At 42.1% G+C, this 16,882-nt stretch overlaps 2 protein-coding genes across 4 annotated transcripts in view; both read right to left on the minus strand.

Annotated features, from left to right (window-relative positions):
- The window catches only part of Idh3g (Isocitrate dehydrogenase (NAD(+)) 3 non-catalytic subunit gamma), a 35,978-nt gene extending 31,657 nt beyond the window's left edge, over window positions 1-4,321 (minus strand). For all 3 annotated transcript variants that reach the window (XM_065232654.1, XM_065232653.1, XM_065232652.1), the window contains exons 1-2: window positions 4,110-4,321; window positions 3,164-4,000 (exon numbers count right to left, since the gene is read on the minus strand). In XM_065232654.1, the coding sequence (XP_065088726.1) occupies window positions 3,164-4,000; window positions 4,110-4,166 (894 nt within the window). In that variant the 5' untranslated portion in view covers window positions 4,167-4,321. The remainder of the gene's footprint in view (window positions 1-3,163; window positions 4,001-4,109) is intronic.
- A 6,973-nt stretch (window positions 4,322-11,294) lies between these two features.
- LOC135710126 (F-BAR domain only protein 2) overlaps window positions 11,295-16,882 on the minus strand; it is a 103,627-nt gene continuing 98,039 nt past the window's right edge. The window contains exons 13-18 of the mRNA XM_065232614.1: window positions 16,021-16,241; window positions 15,778-15,953; window positions 15,528-15,708; window positions 14,961-15,470; window positions 14,678-14,898; window positions 11,295-12,714 (exon numbers count right to left, since the gene is read on the minus strand). Of these exons, the coding sequence (XP_065088686.1) occupies window positions 12,593-12,714; window positions 14,678-14,898; window positions 14,961-15,470; window positions 15,528-15,708; window positions 15,778-15,953; window positions 16,021-16,241 (1,431 nt within the window). The 3' untranslated portion in view covers window positions 11,295-12,592. The remainder of the gene's footprint in view (window positions 12,715-14,677; window positions 14,899-14,960; window positions 15,471-15,527; window positions 15,709-15,777; window positions 15,954-16,020; window positions 16,242-16,882) is intronic.

A 16,882-nucleotide genomic window follows, 5' to 3' on the forward strand; every position in this document is an offset into this window, starting at 1 on the left:
CTTCGGACTTCCCTCGAAAATTTCTTCCGATTTTTCCTAGATGATTGCCTCAGATTCCTCCGAAGGTTTCTTCTAACTTTACCTGGAAGTCTTTTCTGACTTCTCTGGAAGTTTTTTCTAAACATTCCAAAAAATAAGTCCAGAGACTTCCATTAGCAATGTCCCTAAATTTATTGATAATTCTACACAGAGGGAACTTCCCGGGAATGGTTTCCTGGTCGGTGTGGTCTATTTTTCAATGAGAATATACAAATATTTAGCATTCCCTTCTTAGCTGTTTACCAGGAAATCGAACTAGCTTCTGTAGAATTGGGAAACGCGATTTTTGCGACGGTCAATAAGAATGCCAATGATCATATTTTTGAATTCTCATGTGTTTCAGGCCACTTCCCCGGGGGAATTAAAAATTATCACTCGCGATGCCACTAATTTCTGGTCCGGGAGAAAATCAAACAACGCAGATCGCGACATCTCTTCTGATGCTTGCAAACATGTTGAATCACGTTTTCTTTCTCTATTCTAAAACTTCCCGGAAAGCGAGAAAACTACCAATCACACACGTATAAACGTCCGGGAGGAAGAGCGCCAGCGATAATCCGGCAATTGCAGCCGAAAACTATGAGAGCGAACGCACGCACAAAACAGAGAACAAACTTAAAACACAACCGTATCCAAAGGCGTTCGAAACTGCACCCGCACTATAGGTGAATCATCCTGTCGCAAAAAAGCCATGCAGGAGACGGATTCTTCATCGCCTTTAACTGGTTTAGCGCATTGGTCACAGACGAAAGTCATGCTGACTCAGTTTCCAAAATTGATTTAGAAACAGCGGTGGAGATGCTCTAATACGCAAAGAGGAATTGGATTCTCAAGATCGCCCAATGCTAGACGATATGTCTGATTGGATAACTTTTTCACTGTTTTCACAACACAAAATATGCTCTAATTAGATGATTATCGCAACGAACTGCACTTTCCACAAACAACCAGTACATTATTACAGGTATACCGAACGGAAAAAAACGAATAACGATAGCCCGTGTGATAAAAAATCGACAATTTTAGCAGCGCACAATCACGACGATGTGAATAACAACTCGAAGATAAACCCTCACCGAGGTACATGTTCGCTGATGACCTAAAATTCTTCCGCCTGATAAACTCCATGGTCGATTGTTGCGCTCTTCAGATGGATATCGACTCGCTTCAAGTGTCGGTGGAGGTTCCAGACGTAACCGAAAAAGATTCAAGTTCACGACAAAGATTCCAGACATTCCCGAGGTGATTCCAAACTACGCTGGGAGTCATTAAAATCTAGATTCTAAATTCGAAAATCCGGGGGAAATAGTTTTTGAAAACGACCTGACTGAAACTAGAGGAAAAGCCGCAAACGGGACAAGATGGATCAACCAGGTGGAATTAACCTGTGGAGCCGTGGCTGGTGACAGACATGGAGACATGGAGATGACATCTTTGCACAATAAAAGATAATCGGGCCTTGTACTTAGACTGACTGAAAGGTAAGGAATCCGGCTAATCCAGAGATAGTGAGCTGTGTTCGTTCTGTGATGAATCCAAGGCGGCATTTCGCAATTTGTTCTTACTGCTCTGCATTGAACTGACGAACCGAGTGAATTGAGTGGAGAAGCTGCTCGAGTGTCATAGCTCTTCACATTGGATGACGCAGTTATTTCGCTTGAATCTGAGCTGCGATTGTGAGCTTGGTAGGACTGAAAGATTGAATTGTGAGGAGCTTCAAGAAGAGCTTCGCAAGGCAGTTTCAAAGGCGTTTTCTAAAAGACGCTTGATAAAATGTTAGGAACTCGGGAAACGCCAAAGAACATTTCAAGGGAAACTTCGTGTAGAAATTCGGGACGAACTTCGAGGAAAAGTTCAAAGAACGATCGTTTCAGGCAACATTTTGAAATCATCGAGAAGAAGCTAGGAAAAGTCTGTGGATCTTAATATACTTAAGCTGAAACAGACATTTGTGGAAAGGTACAGCAAGATAGTAAAAGGATTTCAGGAAGCTTTAAGCAGATGTTCAAGACAAACTATAATATGTTCAAAAAGCTTATAAGGCAAACCACAGGGAAAAGTTCAGAGAATTTCTAGGAATGTTTCCAGTAGAAGTTCAAACAAGGAACTGGGAGGTGAATTCCACGATTTTCTAGTGAAAATTCGGTTACATATTTAAGAAAATGTTTGGTATTAAGCAAGGACGAAAGTTCAGGGAACTTCGAAGGACGTTCTGAATGATTTTTGAAGATTCCAGCAGAAAAATGAAGTCTGGTTGATCTTCAAAAGGCAGTTTAGTAAATGATCATAATTAATAAAAAAAACGACAAGAATTCAAGGAATATTCTTCTAACTTTTCAAATCTGTTCATGAAGGTCTTCAAAACTTCCCGATTTTCCTATGAATTCCTTCTAAAATTTCCTAAAATGTTTTTCTGGAATTCCTCCGGAATTTCTTTGGACTTCTCTTAGAAATCTTCAAGATTTTCGCTGCAAGCCGGGGGTTGACCTTGAAAGTCCGGCGGATGTTCCACCGCCTGGCCAGAATTCTGAATTTGGAAGAAAGGTAGGTGTAGGTGATCTGACTAAAAATTAACTAAAATTAACCAAAGATGAAGATCCTTTTATGCTAAATCAATTAAAGTTTAATCAGGTCTCACTCGATCTGTCGTCCTCAATCCTCAGTAGAAACCATGTCAGGCTTCTACATAGCCATTTTAAGCAAGTCAAGAGGGTTTAAGGATCAGTCCAAAGAAACTTTGAGTAGCTGCTGCAACGGAATTTCTATGCCACGATCAATGTTAAAGTGCAAAGGACTTGTAGTGTAAACCCAGAGTTCTTCAAGGACACGTCCAGAAGATTTTCATTGGATCTAAAGACGAATTCTAGATGAAATTCCAGAGCTCTTAAGCCCTTACATTCGAAGACTAAAGGAAATTTCCAGGGCAAAAGAAAATATAAGCACAATTCGTAAAAACAACAAATCATGTTATCGTCAGAACTTGCGAACTACGTCCAGTGACGAAATGCTTTGAACGTTCCCTTCTAATTGCAATAGCAGTAAGGTTATTCTTCATGCTTGTCCCGTCAACGCTATGAGCCCTGAGGCACGACATTTATACTAAAAAAAAACTATAGGTACTCACATGATCACCGTAGTTCCTTCCCGAGAAGAGACCGGCACCACCAACCAAACCGCACAGAACGTTCGAAGTAATACTGCCGTACAGGTTGGTCGTGTTCATCACATCAAACTGATGCGGATTGGACACCAGCTGCATACAGCAGTTGTCGATGATCATGTCATTATGTTGAATGTCTGGATATTCCTTGGCCACATCGCGGGCCACGCTCAGGAACAGTCCATCAGCCAGCTTCATGATGTTGGCCTTGTGGATAGTGGTCACCTTCTTCCGGTTGTTGACCCGCGCATATTCAAATGCGTACCGTGCCACACGAGCAGCATGCTCCACCGTGATCACCTTCATGCTCTCCACCACCCCTTTGACGCTCTCGTGCTCCAGCATAGCGTACTCGCCTTCCGTATTCTGTCGTATAATGACCACATCGACATTATTGTGGTGTGCCGGAATGGAATTGAACGACTTGCAGTGCAGCACATTCACGAACAGATCCAACTCATTGCGGATGGCCACATTACGGGACATGATACCGGTGGATTCCGATTTGGTTTCAATGTTTCCCTTGATGGCAACACCATTCCGCTTGATCGTGGTAATGGCATACTCCAGGTCGTCATTACCTTCACTCGCCGGGTCAATGTCCACGACTTCGAAGTCTACCGGCACACCGGCAAACCGGAACACCTCCCTGACGTAGCTCATCAGTTCCGGACCGATACCACCGCCGGGCAGCATCGTAACCGTGTGACGACCTCCATACTCAGCCTTGGGGATCTTCTCGACCTTACGTTGCGTTGGGTTCTTGTGCTGTAGCTCGAACGCCGATACGGATCCGCAGCTCTACAGAACGAAAAAAAAAAAGGAACCCGATGAGGATCATTTGAAGGTGGGGAAAATAATTATGTAACTTTTTCGAGGTCTCCCACGGAAATCGTCTGGCATTACTTACACGCTTGATCATCGGACCGACCACATCCTGGCTGAGGCGGAACAAACGGAGAGCCATTTTCTATTTTCTATTTGCCAGTGAAGAACAATAGAATTCAATGTCCGAAGGAACAAACTCGAGAAAAGCACAACCGAGTGCAACCCTTTTTTTCCACTTCGCGAAGGACAAAAATCAGAAATGAAAACACCGCGATGTGCGACCTGAGTGGTGTCGTGAGAATCGCAAAGAAACGGTTGACAGGTGGAAACGAAAATCTGCGCAAAAACACTGCCCGGTTTGACGTTTTCTTTTGTGAAAACAACTTCGCGCACGCGCACGCGCTCGAGGGATAGGAATACAAAATAGAGTTGGATCATCAATTTATTTAAAAGGTCAATTTAATTAAAAGGATCAATTTATTTAAAATGATCAATTTATTTAAAAGGATATTGTTCTGCGCATATCCCACCAAACTGCTATGGGAGGTGCAGAAATTCCCTCCTATTAAGCAACATTTCAATAATTAAGTCAGATGGAGTTTTGTTAATAAACAATTTAACCTTAACATCTTTTTAGTAGAGCACAAATGAGCTTAATTATGAATAATTAAGATCAATTTGAATGCTTTAACTTTATGTATATATATCGGTACATAATGTTAAACCAGCTTATAGAGAGGAAAATGCATGACAAAAATAATCAAAACACATCAAGATAGGTAAAGAATGATGCTTGCATAATTTAATGAACCTTGAAATGATCGAGTTAGGGAAAATATCTAGCTACATTGAAGTGCCATAATTTCCCGCAACGCCAAACTCCCCTCATTTTGCCGATGTTTTGAATGGTATTGTGAAATTTTCTATATTTGTATTTGAAACATGATTTGAGGGGGTCTTAGAAGGAACGTGGTACAAGGAATAAACCTAGAAAAGTTCTCGGAAAAGTTAAAAAAATAAGGTTTTTGATAATTTGAGTAAAACTCCAAACTTTATAAGAGGGAATTGGGGTGTTAAAAAGTGTGTACAGCTCATATTCACCCATATTCTTGTTTTCGTTCGAACCGTATTTTCCAAACAAAAAAAAAGTTTTTTTGTATGGAAAATACGGTTCGAACGAAAACAAGAATATGGGTGATTATCTTATTCAAGTGTGCATTTCTGTTTGTCACTTGGACCTCTTTTCTTCTGACGCCCTCATTTATCGATACACTTAGACTAGTGTAGTCAATAATACCTATCTATTATTAAGCTCAATATAAAATATCAAGATTAGAAATTACTTTAGGATTTTTTAAAACGAAATAAGGAAATTAGTTGCGCGAAATTATGGTACTTATCTTATGGTACAATATCTAATAAGAAAGAGTTGGCTTATCCGCTCTTATCATGATTTGTTCTCCAAAAAATATAAATGAACAGATCATGTTCAAAAGAAAGTAAAATACCCAATGGATGATTAATTTTACGACCGCAGAGCTGACAGAACAATTTTTCGAATATCGATATTGCGACATTTTTCTTCCTTTATACCCTGGACAGACTATGGCTTATATCATGTAATATAGGCTGTCTTGCAATGAGCACTCATACATAGGATTTCCAGTGAAAACTAGATGTATGAGTGCTCATTGTAAGACAGCTTATATTACATGATATAAGCCATAGTCTGTCCAGGGTATTAGACTCGAGTGATTTTAATTTCATCGGCCTCATATTTCGATTTCGCTCTCACCCTTCCCTCCTTGGAATGTATAGGCATATTTGGTTTGAATGACACTTCTTCTGGTGTTTAGGGGTGATGCATATATATGTCACGCTCTATGGGGTTAGGGGTGTTGTGATTTTGTGACAATCATTGCATTACACTGAGGCACTTATGAATTTTAGCTACAAGACATCGGTATGAATTGTCGGTATTTTTTTATTAAACTGAGCAGAGTCCTGTGTCTGGACCACTCGTCTGTAAACAGATGGAAAAATGAAATGGCTAATGGCGTAGAAGAGCTACCTCATGTTAGACGAAAACCTTTCATAAGTCGTGCTTATGAAATTCATATGTGTCGTTCATAAGTCGAGCGTTGCCCCTTACTAATAATCCTATATATATATCCCACGCTCTGGGCCCGCTTGGATTGATATGTGATCACGTTTTTATGCTAGCTACGAAAAGAAGGCTGCGTGTCAGGCCCTTGGATGTCATGGATATATCGGCTGAGATCGTTCCTTTGATTTTCTCTTAACTTTCCACCATTATATGAAACATCAAATGCTGGGTACGGGAGGGTTCACTAGGGCACTCGATTGAAGCGAAATGGATGGAGAGAGTGGAAATGCCAACTCATTGACATTTCATGAATAGAGGGCGGGCTCTTCTCCCCACTCATTGGGGCATCCTCCTGCTGGATGTCCTGTTTTTTGAACGGTTGTAAGGTCCTCTGTTGTTGGAAGGAGATCTCATTCATCCCGTGGATGCACGTGGGCGATGTTGCCCACGGATTCACCCAAACCTTTTTTGGCCCGTCATACAATGGCAGGTTGGGTACAATTAGAGGTTATTAAACTTGTCGAGTCGAACAGCGAGGATAGCCCAGTCTACCGACAGTTGTCTTGCTACAGTGAGTGGTAGTTCGATATCATCATCATCATATCATCAAAACATCAGGGAGAAACTAAAATGGTAAGAGTTTCAAAAGCCAAAGTAACTTTCCAACACCAGTCTCAGACACCCCGGGGAGGGTTAAAACATTAATTGAAAGTTGTAACATCCGTAACAAAAAACGGGTTATTGATTTTATTGCAAATTCTTATTACAAAGAGAGGATTTTTTCGGTCGGCACCTTTGCATAAATTTCATTGTAGTTATTGAATATTTCTAAATCATTTTTGGAACGTTGCATCCTAGGGTCATTGTTGACATGTACGTATGAGTAGTATTCAAAAATATAAGATTTGTGAGGTGTACTGGCGATCCTGCCCCGTCCCTATTTCGATTTATGTGCTAAAACTAACTGGCGTATAACTAGGGGCGGTTCATAGATGTTAGGGGCGGTGCATACATGTTAGGATGGCGCAATACAGAATGGGATGATTGTAACTGTTTTGAAAATATATGTCTTGACGAGATTAATTATTGACGACCATAACCTTCAAGAAACGCACTGCAACGGGCATATTGGCTTTTTGGTGAATACGAGCAATTGGTTTACTGACCTGAAACACGTTTTGAGTTGAGGGATTAATTTTCCTGTTGCTCTTTGAAATTATATTGAATTACTGTATGGGAGCATCCATTAAGTACGTCACGATCTAGGGGTTTATAAATGTGTGGCAAGCAATGCATTAGGTATAGCAGGAAAAACGTAACGAAAGGGAGCAGAGGAGTTGATTTTCCCCAAACTTAATGCATGCTCCCTATGGGATCATTATGAATTTGGGGTCTTTGCAACAGCAAAGGACACCTATAATGTCGCTATTTGCATAACAGTCCTATGTTAATAGGAATTCCATAGGACGTAAGACTGTTATGGGAATAGAGGCAGTATATCAATGTCATGGATAACAGGTCCGGCAATGCAAATTTGTCGTCTCTTTCATTCTTCCGCTGTTCTTATGTAACGATGAATTTGACGACACATAAAGACTCATTGTAACTACAGTGCTTTCCCGATTTTGTCAGTCCCTTCACGGCTATCGCGAGAGACTTCCATGCAAACACTCTGGAATGTCGGCAGGAGAATGCGTAACGCGGCATCGTCGGTCAACGAGGACAAGGAGTACTCTAACAAGTGGATTTTCGACTTCGCGCGTAAGGTTTGTCCCGATTCGGGTCCGGTTCGATGCAACACTCGCGATCCGCCGCTGGAAAACGATGACATGGACTCCCCGTTTTCGATGGTAGAATTCTCAATTGCTCTTCTTTCATGCAATAACTCGGCTCCGGGAATTGATCGAATCAAGTTCAACCTGCTCAAGAACCTCCCAGAAGTCACAAAGAGGCGATTGTTGAACTTGTTCAATCAATTCCTTGAGCTCAACGTTGTTCCGGATGATTGGAGACAAGTGAGAGTTATCGCCATCCAGAAGCCCGGTAAACCCGCGTCGGATCATAATTCGTACCGTCCCATCGCGATGCTGTCGTGTATTCGGAAGCTGTTAGAAAAAATGATTCTTCTTCGTCTGGACAAGTGGGTCGAGGCGAATGGCTTACTCTCAGATACGCAATGTGGATTCCGTAGGGGCAAAGGGACGAACGACTGCCTTGCGTTGCTTTCAACTGAAATCCAATTAGCCTAAGCTGAAAAATAGCAGATGGGTTCAGTTTTCTTGGACATTAAAGGGGCGTTTGATTATGTTTGCATCGACATCCTTTCGGACAAACTCCATGCGAGTGGGCTTTCTCCGATTATCAACAATTTCCTGTCTAATTTGTTGTCCGAGAAACGAATGAGCTTCTCTCATGTCAACTCGGAAATTGCACGAATCAGCTACATGGGTCTTCCACAAGGCTCATGTTTAAGTCCTCTCCTGTACAATTTCTATGTCAAAGACATTGATGATTGTCTGGCCGAAAATTGCACGCTAAGGCAGCTTGCAGAGGACGGCGTGGTTTCCGTGGTTGGACCAACAGCACCGGACCTGCAAGGTCCATTGCAAGATACCTTGGATAATTTGTCTACTTGGGCAATGAATCTGGGTATCGAATTCTCGCCGGAGAAAACAGAGATGGTTGTTTTTTCTAGGAAGCATCATCCTGCACAGTTACAGCTTCAACTTATGGGTAGAACAATCACTCACAGCATGTCGTTTAAGTATTTAGGTGTCTGGTTCGATTCCAACTGCACTTGGGGAAAAAACATAGCGTATCTGAGGCAACTGAGCCAACAGCGAATCAATTTCCTTCGTTCCATTACCGGCACTTCATGGGGAGCCCATCCGGAAGATCTGATAAGACTCTACAAGACCACCACTCTCTCGATTTTGGAGTACGGTAGCTTTTGCTTTCAATCGGCGGCGGGGACGCTCATATTGAATCTCCAAAGGATTCAATATCGTTGCATTCGAATCGCGCTAGGTTGTATGCAATCGACGCATACCATGAGTCTTGAAGTTCTTGCGGGCGTCCTCCCCTTAACAAATCGTTTTGCGGATGTATCGTTCCGGTTCCTCATCCGCTGTGAAGTCATGAACCCGCTGGTGATCGAAAATTTTGAGAAGCTGCTAGAGCGGAATCCTCAAACACGATTCATGAGCTTGTACAACGAGTACATGACTCTGGACATCCCTCCTCGTTCAACCCCAATCGCACTGTCTCCCATCATTTCAGTTGTTCTTCCGTGAGATTCGATCTCACAATGAGGCAGGAGATTCAAGGAATTCCAGAGCCTCACCGTTCCCTGATTGTCCCAACTATTTTTGCGAACAAATTTTGCCACGTCTCAACCAAGAAGAGATTTTTCACAGATGGGTCGGTGATAAATGCTTCCACTGGTTTTGGAGTATTCCACGATCTTCATAGCGCTTCATACAAGCTTCAAAAGCCGTGTTCGGTATACGTTGCTGAACTAGCAGCTATATCGTACACGTTAGAGCGTATTGCCTCACTTCCACCTGACCATTATTTCATTTTTACGGATAGGCTAAGCTCCCTGGAGGCTATGCGTTCAATGAGGCCGATAAAGCACTCGGCGTATTTCCTCCAGGAAATAGATCGTCATTGAGTGCTTTATCAAACAGCTCGCATGTCATCACCTTGGTATGGGTCCCTTCTCATAGCTCTATCCAAGGGCGTAGCCAGGTTTCGAGCTAGGGAGGGGCGAAAAAAAAATTACAATGGAAAATTTGGCCGAATGCCATTTCACCGAACGCCATTTCCTCGAAAGCCTTTGTGTTGCCGAGTTTAGGGGGGGGGCAGTCGCCCCCCCCCCCTGCCCCTATCTGGCTACGCCTATGGCTCTATCCCGGGCAATGAGAAAGCGGACTCGCTGGCCAAGGTGGGCGCTATGGAAGGCGATATTTACGAGCGACAAATCGCCTACCACGAATTTTTCACGATTTCTCGTCAGCAAGTCCTCGCCAACTGGCAACAAAGGTGGAATGATGGTGATCTGGGAAGATGGCTATATTCTATTGTCCCACAGGTGTCGATCAAACCCTGGTTCAAAGGGTTGGATATGAGTCGTGATTTTATTCGTGTAATGTCCAGGCTCATGTCCAATCATGAATCCGTATTACGCTCGCCGACAGCAACTTGTGCACCTGTGGAAACGGTTATCACGACATCGAGCATGTTGTTTGGTCCTGCTCCTTGCATCATGAGGCGAGATCCGTTCTGTGTGATTCCCTTAGGGTCCGAGGAAAACAACCCTTTAAGTCAATTAGAGACGTCTTGGCTTGCCGTGATATCGTCTTTATGAAGCTTATTTACGACTTTCTTAAAGCTGTTGATGTATGTGTTTAATGTTTTGTGTTTTAGTCATCCTTTACGTTTAAGTTTTAAATTAGTTCAAAATGCTTTTCCTTGTCCTCCCTCCAAATGATCAATAAATGTAATCCCTAATTTCGAGTAAACCGCGAGTAATCGGCCCCCGTTCTACTAACATTAGTTGTAAGAAAATGATATTCACACACAATAATGTTAAAAAAATATTCGGCTCCGCAAAGCTAACGCATTTGAGCCTTGACAAATAAATGGATTATTTAAAAAAAAAGGTCCCTTCACAAATTTTAGGCTGACAAAGTTGCGCACTATTTTTTCGATCAAAAATATTACAGTATAATGAAAATGTTATAGGGTAAGGTTGAATAATGCGCGCCATGATATAATATGACAAACAGCGCTTATTTACGTGTTTTTCAAAACAAATTTCATGGATTTTCATTCAGAAGTATCATCAACGAACTATCATCAACGAAACTGTTTATATCAATTAGTTTTTGAATAGTATAAGAATACGCTGTTGGTTATTTTACCCCGTCTTACCCTATGACTATTATTTGTAAAAACTACTAGATACTATGGGTGGTTTAAAATGTCTATTTTGCTTCACTCCACTCAATCGATTCCAAATTAAGTCCTGATCATTCTCCCAAAATTTTAACTCATTTGACTGTTCAGCTGACAATTATTAATTGTTGGACATTGAAACACACGGGTCAAAGCACGGTAGGGAGTTTCTTTCAAAATAATACTACACACAACCTCGCGTATATTTTTTCGTTTTATTTTCATTAGTCTCAGAGTTACATCTAATTGTATTTTTTTTTGTTCATCCATATTTCTCTTCTATTAGATCCTTTTAGCTAAAATTTATCGCCTAGGATTAAGTTTTCTTCCGAGTTTTCTCTTCGTAGTTTTGCCTAAATTCATAGTTTTGCCAGAGCTGACAAAGGTTATGAGTTGACTCACCTCGTGTGATTCTCACGAAAAAGTGAGTCAATTCATGGCCGTTATTAGCGCTGGTAAAAATGAACCTGTATTAGTATTTCATGAGATTTTTTTTTTGTCCATTAGTTTTTGCGTAATATATGTCTGACATATATTTCTACCGGCTGCTGTAGTTAGTCAAAGTACACCTACGTCCTACATTGTATATCTACTCTGCCGTCGTATTTATCGCGTTTTTTTTTCCTATAAATTTTACCATGCTATCATCAGTTCGGCATCATCTTCGTGCTGCTTTCTTTATTTTTTTCTATATATTTTTCATTTTCTATTTATATGAAGAAAGCTGTACATCAAAATTGCTTCAAATTGAACTGAACTGCCAGGCTAGGATCTATGGACCTGACGGTGTCCACAGAATCGGAGTGTAATACTATAACTTGTTCGGGTTTTCCTGCTAATTAAGATTAACTTCCGGCTAGCAACGGTAAAGCTTTTTGAGTGATATATGTTCCACTATTCGGTTCCCTAACCTACAGCAACTGTAACAATAATGATCTCTTCTAGTCAGTGCAGTGGCCCTGCAGTCTGTTCATGTTATCGCATGCATAATTTTAAGATTTATTTGAATGGTTTGAATATGTAAGCTTGGAAATGTTGGTTAGTTGAAAAATGGAAAGTAGTATAGAGGAAACGTGCAGCCTCTGTTTGCGGCTGTTTGCTTGCGTGTATAGAATTTGAGTATTTACAGAAGCAAAATTCGATACAGTCCAACGATGGCTTCCCAGCTAGCTATAGAATCTACCCTAATATAAACATGTACTAGATTCCTGTCCTATAAACTGTTTGAAAAGGCAACATTTCGTTCGGTTACGTCAAGTGTATGAACGTAAACTAAAATAAAACAACACTATCAATTGGTAAACAACGGCATTCCTCGATTCGATACTCTTCGCTAATCGTCTCGTCTCTGTGTGATGCACAGCTTGATCTTATAGTGTGTTAGGTAATAGCTACAGGGTGCGTGCCAATAGCCCTGTCATATATTCGCACTTTCGATCACATCCATCATCGCACAGCCGGTCAACGGACCGTTTCTAGTCGAAAAAGTAGAGCTTTTGTTATCCGGATCCGCCCGAACCAGCGGACTTGTTACTGTATGGACTCGGCGAGAGAATGCCGGCGTTCGGGGGTGTCGGTGTTTTTACGCCGCGGATGCCGTCTCCTTCGCAGATGTATTTACCTGTAAATTGTGGTGTTAGGGGGAGATAAGAAAAATGGCACATGTTCTTTGTGTGGTTGTGATGCAGCTTCCAGATTCTCGCGACTGGAAGTCACCCCAAGAGTCGTCCATATAGATATATAGGTGGAGTTATAACCTGCTTTACAGGGGAATTACGAGAATAGGTATGGCGTTCTAGTTTTCTGAATGGTTCAGGTAAAAAATATTGAAAAAGGATTCAATTACGAGAATTCAAGCTGAACAATGCTTTAGGTCCTAAGTAACAATGATCGATTCTCTTCATCGACTTTATCTTTCATTGATAAATTAGGTACTGGACCGTTTCTTAGTGTGTTTGTCGTATAAAATGCTAGATAATAGCTGCCAATGTCTTAACCTGGTCGTGAGGATGCAAAGAGAAAGTCAACGAAGAGAATATGTCAATTTTACTTAGGACCTAATGCTGAACCAGCTTGAACTGATGGTAGTTAAATAAAAACCTGAACTTTAATCACTTTTGATTTATTCTGTTACTTGTAGGGTGCGCTAAAGTCGGGGTAACGACTTCTGACGTCAATAGCGACATTAATAGAGATTAGCCCAAGCAACATTGCAAGTTTTATCAAGGTTTTAAAGCATTCTACAAGCTCAAATCATGGTCTACAGAACCCAGATTAGCTACTTATGATTTCCAGTCGGATTCACAATATTCGTCATTCCTCTCCAGAGCACGCTGAGTTGCCAAAATTTCAAACGAGACTTATCTGGCGAGTGTAATCCTGGACACTAGGGTGCCCCAAAAAAAATTATTTTTAAAGTTAACTTGCTCACCCCCCCTAGAATGATAGATTAGGCAATTGGAAACAATAGCTACATAGGGGAAATGGCTCTAATGTTGGCCTATGGATCTAAGATTAGGCCTATCGCTAAAAATCTGCTATTCATCAATTTTATTTAGATGAACGCGTCATTGGGACGGTATTAATGGATATTTTTGGTCGCAATTGAAAATTTAGTCGATTGCTGAATTTATGTATGCTCGAATTAGGGTCATGTAGGCCGACATTACATCCATTTCCCCTACATAAAACCCTCCGATTTGGGTCACAGAAGTTACTTTGGGGTCTCATACTACAAGCCCATGTTATTGGGCTACTTTATATCTAGACCAACTATTGAAATAGACGGAACAACCAAACGTAAACATTGGCTTTAAACGCAAATTTTTCGAGAATCAAAACACATCACACTTAAGGAAATTGTTCTGAAAAAATACTAACCCCTAAAGATTTATTTAAAGAGTTTCATGCATGTAGCTATTGTTTCTAATAGCCTTGTCTATCATTCTAGGGATGATCAAGTAAACCTTTCGAAGAAAAAAAAAGTTTTGTTTGGGCACCCTACTGCCAGTAAACACTCAATATGACCGTTAATGACCTTATTTTTGAAATTTCACGGCTTAAGCCAGGTTCTGAACTCTTCCCCGGGGACACCTGGAACATGTTCAGACGTAACGAATGTGGTTCTGGCACTCATTGTGACTCCTATTGATATTGTTGACGAATTCTCTTGTGTTTTAATGTGTCGCATGATTCAAGAGCTTTTTTTTAAATACTTTATAGAGATTTTTAGCCTGCGGCTAGTTCAAATGCTGTTATTGATCTTAATTTTTCGCATGATATGGGTTAGGAACGTTTCCAGTCACTTCTAGATTCGATACTTGGGTGTACAGGGAGGACTATACTGCAAGTGGACACATAAATGACCCAAATACTATGGAATTTCCTATGCAGACAGTTATGCGTCCACCGGCAGAACAATCCCTCAAAGTAAACGAAAATGATATTTTTTATAACCGAAAATGATACCCTGCGGAACAGATCATTTTCATAAATGTTCTTTTGTAAGTACAATTTTGGTCGATCCTAAACTAATAAATTCCATCTGTCAAGAATCAACATCCTGTCCAACAAAAACGACTTACCAGACACGAACCGCCGCTTGACTAGCGACAGGCGGTAGCCCGTTCCGACCAGCTCGAACTCAATCCCGGACAGCGTCGTGCCCTCGCAGTTGAACTGCGCGGATATGATGGCCGGATTCGATGGTCCCGATCCGACTTCCAACCGCGCCCGCAGCGTATCGACGTCCGAATGTTGCGATATGTCGGTAAAGTTCCACACCAACCGATTCGATTCGCCTTGCCTGGAAAGGAGATTCCTTTTGAGTAAACACGCGCCCCAGCAATCCCAATGCAGCAAACTTACCAAGCCGAATGTGGTTTCGATTGCACGTTTTTGACACCGCCATCCACCGGCACCGTTAGCGAGACGTTGAGCAACGGTGACGCCGATGCCATTGCGTGGCTGTTGTACTTGTAGTCGATTTTGATGTCCGTATGCCTCTGTTCGCACTTCCAGTAGGACACCAGGTGGAATGGACACGAAGCGGCTCCCGGTTTGGCCTTGACCTGGTACTTCAGCACATCGACGTTGAAGTACGGTGCCGTGGGGTTCTGTTCCGACTGTCTCCGCAGGATCGACGTTAATACTGGCATGTTGAACTCCAACGTTGTACTAATGGCCGTCGATTGAAGCTTGTCAATCGTAATCAGCTGCTTGTTGGGCAGCATGTTGTCGAGATTCTGAAGGTTTTTGATACGGAAACCCATCTTGGCCGGGTTTGGATTATTCGCTAGAACGTTAACTATTCCCGCCGGGAAGGACAACATCATATCGCCGGACATTTTCACCTGACAGCGGGTCTCGTCCGCACCCCTAAGCAGAAAACACCATTAAATCATTGTACCGCAAAAGTCAAAACCAGCATCCTACCTGAAGTAAGCATGAATAATTTCATGGAAGGCAACGGCCACCGGTATCGTATCCGACATGCCAATCGTCAGCGGCGAAGGTCCCCGTGACGATCCTATTCCTACGCTTGGACTTCGGAACTCCAAACTACCTACGCTATCAGCTCGGGCTATCTGCGAAGCGGGGCTTATCCGACCTCGAACTAAACACCAAAACACATTCGTTAACCTTGGTAAGCCACCGATTTAACCTCATTTGGGGAAAGACCTACCTGCAGCTTCCGACCGCCGAGACGGTGGCCTTGGTATCGCTATGCTACTTCCTCCGGCGGTCGTTGGCGTAGGAATCTGTCGTTGCGTCAGCTTGGTCAGATTGGCCGAAGCTGGCGCCGAGGCACTGATGTCACCCACCTCCGAGAAGATGTCACCCAGGTCCGCGTACCGGTTGCTAATTCAAAAGATAACCTATAGTTAGATACCATCCAAAAAGGTCAAAATCAAGCGTGGAAACTCACTTTGAAGTGGTGGACATCGACAGCGTGGGACTCTGCAGCGGAGCGTACGGATGCACTGTCGTGGGCGTGGATGCGTTGGACGCATTGGGACTAGTAAGATGGGTACTATTGTTCAATAGGGCTGCCGATTGGGCACCGCTCAGATGCTGACCGGGACCGGCATGGTGATGGGCCGACGTGGCCGAGGACGAATGATGATGATGATGGTGGTGGTGCTGCTGCTGAGAAAAAAGAGCATCAGAAAGAACCGACGGATCGTTCCCATGTGATGGTCCCGATCCGCCCAACTGTTGCGAAACCGATTGCGACCGTTTCATGCGCAACAACATTCGATCGTGTGTTTCGGAGCTTCGTCTGCACTGCTGCACGGGTGAATTTTCAGTGAGAATTCAATTCAATTCGTTTGTGTGAACGTTGAAGGTATGCGAGTTGATGAAACACGAACAGACCAACAGATGAAGATATGAGAACAGATAACGATGAAGAAAAGAAACAATAGAACCAGTTAGTAGTGCAAAGAATATGATCAATGTGAAAACTTCACGCATCCTACAGGTTTTTTTTTTTACGGTACGAGGATGGAATCTGAAAATGGTACACTAAAACCTACTAATGGCTCGAAAAGAAAATAACAGTGGTAAAACAACGAAATAACAATAAATTGCTCAGTTAGATTTTTCATTATTATAATCCGTTCAATATATTCAATTACAGTATGTACTGAAAAAAATAACAATTTATTTTTCAGTGGATCCCAATTTCGGGGAAAATCGATACTTTTCTACTGTACAGGGTGTCCTGACAAATTCCCTTTTCTTCTATAAATTTGAAATTTTTGTTCCACAGTGCTCAATCGATTCCA

Source organism: Ochlerotatus camptorhynchus, unplaced genomic scaffold (genome assembly GCF_037179485.1).
Source record: "Ochlerotatus camptorhynchus isolate MF236.1 unplaced genomic scaffold, CSIRO-AGI_Acam_v1.1 ptg000370l, whole genome shotgun sequence".
Taxonomy (NCBI): Eukaryota; Metazoa; Arthropoda; class Insecta; order Diptera; family Culicidae; genus Ochlerotatus; species Ochlerotatus camptorhynchus.